At 36.1% G+C, this 11,647-nt stretch overlaps 1 protein-coding gene across 1 annotated transcript; it reads left to right on the forward strand.

Annotated features, from left to right (window-relative positions):
- Positions 1 to 2,605: 2,605 nt before the first annotated feature.
- Positions 2,606 to 10,910, forward strand: CDX4 (caudal type homeobox 4; the record flags this gene model as incomplete). The annotated part of the gene is made up of 3 exons (XM_082770948.1): positions 2,606 to 3,038; positions 7,908 to 8,053; positions 10,704 to 10,910. 3 exons carry the CDS (start codon positions 2,606 to 2,608, stop codon positions 10,908 to 10,910), a joined length of 786 nt encoding a protein of 261 aa, XP_082627074.1.
- Between the last annotated feature and the right edge of the window lie 737 nt (positions 10,911 to 11,647).

Genomic DNA, 11,647 nt, shown 5'->3' on the forward strand with positions numbered 1-11,647 from the left:
ATGCCGGATTTGAGCAGAATGACACACGTATGGCTGAGAAGCGACTCTTGGGAAGGCAGACTCAGATTAACAGTCAATTAGCTCTCAAAAATCATCAGTCCCAAAACTTACGGTACCCTCAAACCACTAGCCTACATGAAGAGATACGGGTCCTTCCTAATAATCCACACAGTTCTGCTACACTAAATGGAAGGCATAAGAGTGAGGGTGCAGCAAATCATTTCTATGCTGTCATTTTAGTTATCTTATTCTCACTCTGGTGTTAAAAATCTGCAGTCTTACTGAGCAATCTTATCCTCCTATGTAAATTTTTTTTTTTTTTTTTTAAAAACAAACTGCCTTATTCAAAGCTTACTATTGTTAGCCGATATCAAATCAGTACAGCAATTCACCATCAGTGTATCTTGATCTAATTATGTTCTGGAAAGAATCGAAATAGATCTAAAGAAAATTCAGATAATGGAACAGGCAAAACAAGAAAGGGAAAGGAGGAGCATAAACAAAAGATAAAAGAACAGAGAATGAAGGATAAAGCTCTGAGATACAAAAAATGGGATTAGGTGATAGTGAAATTGTGGGGGGTAGGAACAGAGGCATCCCACAAAGGAAGAGAATTAAAAATTAAAAATGCTACTACCATCTAACATATGCTATGAAATTAAATGTCATTCACTGAGATGTGAAAATGGTATGCATAGTCAAAAAACATGCTTGATCTAGAATCTATGAGCAACCAGTGCTCATTTGTAATATGTCGATGGCTTGCAGATAGTTGATGGAACTGAAACTTCACCCTCCCATTGATCTGCCTCTGACAGATCTGCATTCTGTATTTAGCAATATATAGGAATTGAGCTGCTGGCATCATGCTCACAAATAGGCAAAAATGCCAGCGATGCTTCCAGTACAGGAAACAACCTTGTTCAATCTGAATGACACTCAGTGGAGTCCAGAGATGTTTTGTTAGTGGTTTTGGTTTGTTTTTTGAATAAGGGGCACACCTATTACAGGAGCCTTACTTTTTCCATGTCCTATCCTGTGATGCAAATTTCTTCAACATTCTCAAGATCCTTTGGGATTAAGAAATGAAGAAATCTGCAAATATAAAAAGTGGCCTTAAAATCTTTGCTACAGTTATTGACATAAAGTCTTTCCTCAAAAAAAAATCTTTCTGAAGTACACACTTAGAATCCTTTAGTGCTGGAATTAGAAGGGATGTGTGAATATGAGTAGTGTCAAAATACAAAGGATGCTGAATGAAAATCCACACCTTTGTAAAGGGAAACAACTCATTATAATTTGCACCTCTTTTGCAAGCATACCCCTTGACAAATAGCTCATTGCAAAGAAATTTATCCAAGATAAAAAAAACTGGTATCAAATACACTGTACAAATTATAACTAGACAACCATATAGAGGCAATTCTCTAGTCATAAGGTATGGCCTGATTCTCCCATGTTAATATCACGCTCTTAAAAATAAGATAAAACCAACTTTAGAATCATTTCTCTCAGTGTGGAAGCTTACCTACCCAGTACCTGTGTCAGGCACTTCACAAACAAGCATCAGGGCAGTTCTGATCCACTACTACTGTTCTGATACTACTACTACTGATATTCCAGACATTTCTTGTTGCCCATTTCACTTAATTGCCACCACCAAAAACAGTCTGCTATAAAGGAGTTTCAGAGGAAGGCCTTTCAGGTTCATAAAAGCCATCTTCAGTTTGAAACTGAAGCCAACAATATTGCTGGGCTTGATCAAAGAATTTCTTTGCTATTTTTTTCAGTCATTTTGCTTGTTCTTCTGCCACCATCTTCGTTAAGAGGATTTATTGTCTACTTCTTAAAATTTATTGGTTTGCAACAGCCAACAAATGAAGAGATCTCTTTAAAGCACGCCATATGGGGAGAGCATGAACATGTTCATTACAGATAGAGCCGTAATTTCTCCCATGCTGGAAAATCACTTATAAACATCAAGAACAAGGGGGAAATTCTTGAGACACGTGTATTATTCAAACTGACTGTATCCATTAATTTCAAAAATTTTAATTAGATTGTTTTTTTTAGCATCTGAGAAATTAAGAGAGTAAAAGATTTACTTGTTGATTGACAATACATCCTAAAATAGTCTGGACAAGAATCATTTAAACATTGAACATTTTTGTTACAACTTAACACTTTCCTTTTTCTTTTTTTCTTGTTTTTTAAAGGTCTATATACTAGGTTCTAAATGCAAGCAACAATTGCATCACATTACAGCAGTGGAATCACTGTTGAGTATCAGTGAAGGGTAACAGGATAGATAAAAGCTCTGTAAAAAGAGAAAGCACCAGAACTAGCAGAAAGGTGGGGTTGGTCAGCCCTTCATTTGAATGTAAATGTAATTATGAGGCAGGCAGTTTGGCTGACGTCAGACAAGATCTTGGTAAACCATTACCACCAGCACCTGGTAACACAGTTGATAATAAAAGAGGATGAAGTAGTAGATTCCAGGCAGAGTGGCATTATTAGGGAAAAAATCAAGCAATTATTTTAAACGGCGAAAGAAAACACAGAAGAACAGGATGTTGTGACAACACATTTACGATCTGTGACCATCATGTACGTGAGCTCTCTCTTGGATAAAGAGAACAGCATGTATCCAGGACCTGCAAGGGGTAGCAACAACAACCTGCCAGTGCAAAACTTCGCGTCCGCTCCCCCCTACTCAGACTACATGGGCTATCACCATGTGCCAGCCCTGGACAACCACGGACAGCCTGCGGGAACCTGGGGATCCCACTATGGCCCACAGAGGGAGGACTGGAACGCTTATGGCCCAGGACCTTCCAGCACCGTGGCTGCTGCACAGATCAATGGCTCGTCTCCTGGGCAGGTCTCCTACAGCTCTGCTGATTACAGCTCCCTCCATCCTGCTGGATCCGGGGGGTTACCTCCTGTAGATACAATTAATGCACAGCAAATCTCTCCCAACAGCCAAAGGCACAGCTCTTACGAATGGATGAGGAAAACGGTGCAAACCAACACTACTGGTAAGCGTATGCTACATTATTTTTGTTTACCTCAGAAAGCATTTTTCTGCTATCTCTGATCTCATAAATAATTAACTTTACTTAAAGCACATAGGTTGGTGGATCATTTAGGACATTTATTTAACCTACTCTTGTTTAATGCAATTTTAACTGAATTTGCACTAGTTTCACTTTCATCCCATTAAGGTTTTATGTGACTGTAGCAGAATGGCTGTTGTGTCTAGATATGGCTGCATCTCACTCAAGCCCAGGTATCTTTGTTCTAACATTGCGTAAAGTATTTCTGATGAAAAATATGACACTCTTGAAAATGTTGTTTTTAACAGTTGCACACAAAAACATGGAAATTATTCTGCATCACAAGGTAAAGATAAATTTTATACTGAGCTGTTTTATATATTTAAACCTTTGAAGACTTTTCAGCAATTTTAAAGAAAATTACACTATGATCAAGCTGTATCGATCACGCGATTTCCTCCTGATTTGCCTGTTTTTCATTATTCTCACTTAATAAATCTACATAGAAGAAATGCCCCCAGACAAATAATCTGACTCAAATTATCATTGTAGATAATTTTGTTTGCAGACCATGTCTCACCAGCTTTTGCTTCATTTGGTTTTAAACCATATTTTTCAGTATTTTCATGTACCAGAATTCTGCAGTTTGCTACAGTTAGACAATTAAAATTCACTTTCTCCCAAGTGTCACTCATTGATGTGCCCGTTTTTGTCACTAGCTGCATGCCAGAACTTTTCTGTGTATATTCCCAAGGTGTAAATTGTGTGTAACAATAGATTTAGCAAACCTTGCTAAGGTTAAAAGTAGTAAGTGTGTGTTAGAGAGCATCAAAGAAAATGCTCTAAAGAAAGAAGGGCAATTACATCTGGAGCAATCCTAGCAGACACGGAAAATCAGCACCACCACTTCGGTAACAATCCTTCAAATGGTTATCCCTCAAGAACAAAATTAGTCTAGTAATTGTTTCTTAGTTATAAAGTAGATACAGACTGTTTTCCCATTGTTACTATGGATAAAATGCCTAGTGCACATTAAGATACCACAATGCCACCCTTCCACTTGGGGTCTTTACAAAGGCCTTCAAAGCCAGGCAGATTTAGAGTCTGTTCCTCCCCCCACCCCGTCCTTATGTATACTCATGTAAATCAGCAGTAACTTCATTAACATCACTGGAGTTTTCCAGGTGTAAAAGTGATGCAAGACCCGAGCACAGACCAGAATCAGTTCCAGCTACTGAATGTCAGTGAGGCAACCCTGTCGCTGTCACAGCACTGAGGTTTAAATGCATTAGTATTTTCAAAATCTAATTCCTTGTTTTACACTAATTGCACAGACAAGGCAGACACTGCAAAGTTTCACACATGCGTGCTCAACTTCATAAAATGTATATGCAATGCAGAAAAGCACTCATCTCTGGTCTGAAAAACACAGTTCACACTCATGCTGAAATACTTTATGAACAATTCTGGACAGGTGAATCAGGGCCTGTCCACAGATAAATGTCCTGAGGCTTTACATTCCTAGAGCCCAATGCTTTGAAGTGTTAAAAACAGCTCAAGACTTCACTGAATTTGGCCGAAGACATCAATCCCGCTTAATAAAAAGGGTTTGGGAAAGTAAAACAAAAATGTGATGTATTTAAAACAAGGGAAGTACCAAACCACATTTGGCTTTTTGTCAGTGTCTTTAAAATAATATTAAGTGTAAGAACTGGAAAACTTTAATACTGACACAAAAAAGTTATAGGGAATGAAATTCAAACATAATTGCAAGAGTAAAATTATGCATGTAACTACACGTTAACAATATTTTCTCTAGAATGTAAGAAAACCTACTTGATATCATTATAGCCACTCTTCAAAGCAGAATTGTTTTGTTTTTCCTTTTGCCCAGATTATTATGCATGCTATAAAGTAGCTACCAGCTCCTCCCCTTCGATACTATTGAAGACTAATACAGTCCATTGGTCCAAAATTTCAGAACTATACAGCCCTGAACTTCACAAATACATTTACATACATATATACATGTATACCCTGAGCAGCATGGAGTAACAGAAATCAAAAAACTTCTAGTTAAATGAAGGAGCCTACTAAAATACTGACAATGGAAATTATTTGGGAGAAAGGGGTGTTAACGTCTATTTACCCTGTTTCAATATATTTTCATTTTATACAAACTTCAGGAAAACTGAAATGAAAATTTACCTGACCAAGACAAGCCTTAGGATGAAAAAAAAAACTACTATCTGCTTTCAACAGCTCAAATTTGGTTTGAAATTTTATACTTTGTATCTTCTAATTAAAAAACCATTACTGCATATTTGGAACAACCCTTTTTGTCAAATATACAGACATTGTAGACATCTTAGGCAATAAGAATTTTTTAAAAACAAAAACCCAAAGTGGGCTTGGTAAAGTTATCTTCCCAGATGAGCTACAAAAACAAGAAAAAGAACACTTGCAGTATGCCTTACAGTCTGATCCCGTTCTCACTAAAATCAATGTAAAAATGCCCTTCCAACTTCAGTTACGAAGACTAAAACTCCAAACCATTTCTAAAACCTGCAATATTATGTGCAAAATGTGTAATTCTATGAAAGTGAGTCTTCAATGAATGAAACTTAGCGAAGAGAAAATCTCTAAACAGGGGTCTAGAACCTAAAGTCTTATAAAACTTTTTGTGAAACTTCAGCTGGGAATGACCTTTCTCAAAAAACAGGATGGACTTTAAGGAGACTACACAAAAGGAAAAGATTTATATACACACACACATTATATATATATATATATATATATATAAATAATGTGTGTGTGTGTATATATATATACATATTGCAAGGTCAGCTTTAGCTTTTTTTTTTATTATTATACTCAACACATCTGATGTCATCACAAGCAATGATGTCCAAGTAATTCATATCACATCACAGCAGAAACACAGCTAGAAAACAAAACAGAAAAACAGGGAAAAGGGCCAGGTCTCTGCTTTCATGCTAATTTATTTTGCTTTGTAAACTAGTTGTGACATCTATTTTCCACTGGCCTACATTGTTTTCAGTTTTGAGGCCTATCTGTCATATTGAGGCAACAGACCCTTTCAACACTTCTCTTTGCTTTGATATGCAGTCTTGTCTTTTCCTTCTCCCTTTTTTCTTCAGGAGTTATATTGCCGGAAAGGGTGATGATTTTCACAGCAAATAAAGAGGCCTTCTCCTAGCTTTATTGTCTTCAGAAGAAATGCTCTGTGAATTTTATGACCAAGGGGAATGGGGAAGACTGCTCCTTTTCTCCACCCCCTTAAATCGTGGCTATATTTGCTGATTATATTGAAGCCGGAATAACCCTGTTGAATTTTAACTTCTTTTCAAAGATTAACTTCTAAGCCTTCAGTTTACAAGGAACCTGAATATCTATACTATTGTTAACATTATAACTATCATCCAGAGCAAATATTTCAAAGCCAACAATTTGTAACTTGAAAAAAATGATGAACTTAAGTTTGATGAATGTTGTAGTCCTGCAAATTTAACCAGCAAAACCTCATACACTAGAAGTCAAAGGGGAAGAGAATTGAGGAAAACATTCTTAATTTTGTGTATTTCAAAAAATATAGCTTCAGATAAAAATACCTCAGTCTATCCTCAATGTTGGCCCAAAATTGAAGAAAACTGAAGAAAAATATTCCTTCATTTATTTCTGTCCTTTTTTCCTCTGCTAAGATGAAAGAGTCTGACATTTGTTTAGGGCTTGTAAATTCCAAACCAATTGGCTTGTGTTTCTGAATGTAAAAGGGGTTCTTGATAAGATCTCCTTGTCGCTCTTTTGTGTGGCGTGTGCTTCATCTTAACACCTCAATGGATTTTAGGGAACCACTTTAAAGGAGTCTTTGTCTTACAGTTTGTCCCAGAAAACTCACATCAAAAAAAAAAAACTAAAACTGGGAAGATCAGACGAAAAAGGAAAACTATCTAGTTGGGCTGTTGGAAGTGCAAAAGAGAAAAAATAAGCTTAAAAGTGATCTCCGTATTATTATTTTAAAAAAAAAATTGTTTGAAAAAGTCTAAGAAATGAAAGATATGTTCTAAACATTATGTTACATTTCTCTTAAGTAAAAGAAGTATTCTTAGATGAATTCTGTTGTTAGAGATCCTTTTATAAGTATTTTATTGTCTAGGTTTATAAGATGCGAAGTGCCTTCAATTCCAAATGGAAACTCAGCTCACTGAGTACCCCCAGCACCTTGCAAGACCTTTTTGGAAAAAAATACATATATATATTTAGTATATATGTATATAATATATATAATTATTGAACTTATAAGCTTGACCAAACACAGACTGTAAACAGATTGCTAGTTGACATTTCTTTGTGTTGGAGAACTGATCTGAAAAGCCTAAATACAAAATTAGTACAATTAGTCGCAATTAAAATTGTGACTGAAAGTCAGTCTTGAGATCCTGTGATATTTATGTCCACGTATACACAAGTCATTTAAATGAACACTGAAATGAAATTCCCTTTGAGGTCAAATATATTCAGTACCAATTATGTATGCTATGAATTATTTAACATGCTTCAGGGTATTCTGCACTTAAGCTTTATATTTAAACATGTATTTACAGAGAGATAAAGAGGGAGAGAGAGAAGTTTGATAGCCAAATGTTATAAGAGCATATTGGTTATCTACTTATTCACTCTGTACCTCATATTCCTTCTCTGTAACAGAAGAAAACAATCCTTTGCAAGTACTCTGCAGCTTTATTAATAATGCCTGTAAAATATTTGAGATGTTTGAAAGAAAGATGCTATCAAAAATCAACATATTAATAATATTTCTTTCTCAAACAGGTAAAACAAGAACAAAAGAAAAATACCGAGTTGTTTACACAGACCACCAGAGACTAGAATTAGAGAAGGAATTTCACTGCAACAGATACATTACAATAAGGAGAAAGTCAGAACTTGCAGCAAACCTGGGACTATCTGAAAGACAGGTACACAGACTGTCCCCCATACTCACCCATCCACCAGACACTGTGGCTGTCGGAGGGCTCAAGCAGCATTCATGTTCTGTACGCAAAGTAGTGCCAAGGCAACCAGGACAGTTTGCAAGTGTATTAGGCACAGAGAATACACTACACAGTCACAAATTAATAAGTAAGTTAATTGGACAGAAACCTCCTATTAAGGGAAACTAAACATTAAGACATTCATCTATGATAGAAGTATGGAAAAGTTCTTGTTCTTACTTGCATAAAAGCTTGCTAGACAGCTTGAAATTAAACACTTCAGCTTCACGTTATCTTCACCATCACCATAGTTATGGCATTCTCCATTTTATTTCTTCTTGCAACCACACAAAATGGTGGCCAGTAAAGATGCAAAGCATTGGATACACTACAGCTGTAAGCCAGGAAACTGAAAACTCAACATTCAAAGAACAATCAAATGAGATTATCTGTGTACATCTTGTTACGTATTTGTTAACACTACTGCCACATGCCATATCCTCCCTCAGAGAGGTTTCAGCATGTTTTCAAGGAGCCTTTATAACCTTTGATTTTCAAGTCAGGATTTCTTTTCACTATCATGCTCACAGGTACTAGAAACAACTATTATGTACAGGATGCTTTAGGCTATAAAACTTGTTGCCAAATTTTTATGCCACTTATGCATGTATACATAGCCAATACTATCTGCTCACGAAATTTCCAAGTGCATACTTAGATTCATTGCTTATTTGAAAAGCATCTCTGTGTTCAAGTTACGTACATATTCAAACACTGTCTTGACTAGTCTCCTGAGCAGGGGCCTAGGTATCCGAGCTGTGTTCATGCAAAGACTAGAGGAATCTGGGATAAAGAATTTCCTAGTCACTGTGTTGGAGAGCACATTTAGGAAACACGGCTCTGCTGAATGCAAGTATAGCAACTGTTGTATCCAGCCCTCTTTATACAACAGAATTTCAATGGCTCTGCTACAGTTGGAAGATAAGGGAAGATTTGGTGATACTGAATAAAGCACCTCATACCTTAGCAACCAGACTTATTGCCCCCAGGTAAATTTAATTTAGAGATCTTTCTTTTTAGAATTTTACAAACGATTGTTCTTTCTGAATATACACATTCAGTTCTCTAAAATATCCTCCTCTTCTTCTGCATTCAATCTGTGAAAGAACATGGAATAGAGAGGGACCAATTGAAGCTGGAAAGTGTAAGGATGCATAGATAAGTAATAATATTTTAGGTTAAAGCACTGGGTCTTTAGAATCATATTGTAGTGCAGCGATGTTCAGTCTCAGACCCCAATAGTACACAGATTACACTTCGTAGACAACAATTTGGGTTGGATATTAGGAAAAGGTTCTTCACTGAGAAGAAGTGAAAGAAAATGGTCACAGCACCAAGCCTGCCAGAGTTTGAGAAGCCATTGGACAATGCTCTCAGGCATATTCATTTAATTATTAGGTAGTCTCCCTTCCAAATTGGGATATTCTATGGTTCTTAAGAGGCTCTGGAACATAACTAAGAAAAACAAGTTGATCATCAACAAATTCCAACGTGTTTTACAGTAGGATGTAGCTCCATTAGAATATTTCCAGGGAATTGCAGTTCTAAAAGATTCAAATTCCTGCTCTGATGTTACGCAACCTAGCTGATTTAGAACACAGCCATACCTGGGTAACTAGTGATGCTGCATAAAACCAGCTGTTAGTTTCTTTTTACATAACTGCTGCTCTTCTCTTAAAGCTATCCAATTTCTGACTCATAAATTTCCTTCAGGCAAAACACAGACAAAATACATACCCTATCTGCATTTCTACATGACTCATAACTGACAAAGCTAAATGCTTCTTATTGTCATTACCTGTAAGATAATAAAGTAAAACCTACTTGAAAAGTAATAGAGATTTTTTTTCCTATATAATATTGTACTCAATATACCTTAAAGGATGTAACAGACTATGAAGTGAGAACACTGAAAAATAATGATAAGGAAAGCACAAATGTGGTTTTCTGCTCATTCACACAAGAAAATTTAGATACCAAAACAGGATTTCAAATAGATAGGGTTCTTTCAATACAAACAATTCACTTTATTGTCATTAAGTAGTGCAGCTGTAGCTATACACCTGACATATATATGCATTATACATATATAAATATATAGCCTAAAACAAAACAAGAATGCAAATACATACACAAATCACTCGATATAAAGAAGGAAATGAACCCTCACCACTTGGGTTTGAATTAACCTCTAACAGAGATGAAAAAGAAAGCTGACAAATTATTCTATAATTGCATGTTCCTTTAAGTATGGCACATACCACTGCCAAAGCTTAGATAATGAACTAGGTGGACTCTGTCTACATGAGAACAGTTGATTCCAATGTTCCTAAATATAACACAAGTTCACTCTAATGCAGGTCTAAGTAAATAACAAGTTTCTGTTGATTATGATACAGAAAATGAGTAACTGAAGAATTTTCTACTGCAGAAGTCCAGTGTTGGTGTGGGTTTGGTTTTTTGAGAGGGGTAGAGGGGATATTTGCTTGCATACATATATTTTTTCATTGCTACTATTGCTGTAAAAAGTTGAGCGCTGCCTTAAACTGATCAGACACAACTTATAACATTGCAGGTGAAAATCTGGTTCCAGAATCGCAGAGCCAAAGAAAGAAAAATGATCAAGAAGAAAATCTCTCAGTTTGATGGCAGCGGGGGCTCAGTTCAGAGTGACTCTGGTTCACTCAGCCCAAATGAAATACCTGGCCCCCTGTTCCCACCACCACACGGAATAAATGGATTACAGTCCACCGACATTCATCAGGTCATAGTTTCTGAATGAACAGTGGGGGAAAATAAAGAAAAAGCAAAAGTAAGAGTGGAAAGTAAGAGTGGATTTTTCCCCTCTTGAAAACTCAACTTTGCAAAGGACCATTCTTGTTTAACTACCTTCAGAGTGCTGACTTCTATGTACAGGATCTGGGACTATTCTCAAAATACTACAGAAATCTCAGGGAACTCGTGCTGCTAAGATTCGTCGCTCAATCTTTTGAGTAGGAGGTACTGTACTTCACATACTGACCCAAAGAATGATACCACTGAAGATTCAAGTAAACACAGTTCTAGTCTCTTCATATATATACAGAAAATTGTCTGTGAACTGATTATAGAGTACTATTGCAGAAAATGTAAGATGTTGGATGTATTTAGTTTGTTACATTTTATATAATTAGAATAAACTGTAGATGTTTATAAATATTCACACATAAGTGGACTGAAATTTATGGTAGTTTTTGAAAACTTTTAAAACACTTAAACACTCAATAAAAGTTGCTATGACAACATATTAAATATAATAAAATTAATCTTCTTTGTCCTCCATAATTGTATCCAAGCATGCCAATCTCCTCAGTAATAGTTAGAGATAAATAATAGCACCCCAAACTTGCCCAGATTTGTTCAACTGTAAGAAACACAATCTGTTGTGCACATGACTAAATACTAAATAGTAAGGAAGATGTAAATATTTCTTTGGTCTTCAACAAATCCATATGTAACTGCTCAAAAATGTGAGGACAA

This window comes from Aythya marila, assembly GCF_965140915.1.
Source record: "Aythya marila genome assembly, chromosome: 13".
NCBI lineage: Eukaryota > Metazoa > Chordata > Aves > Anseriformes > Anatidae > Aythya > Aythya marila.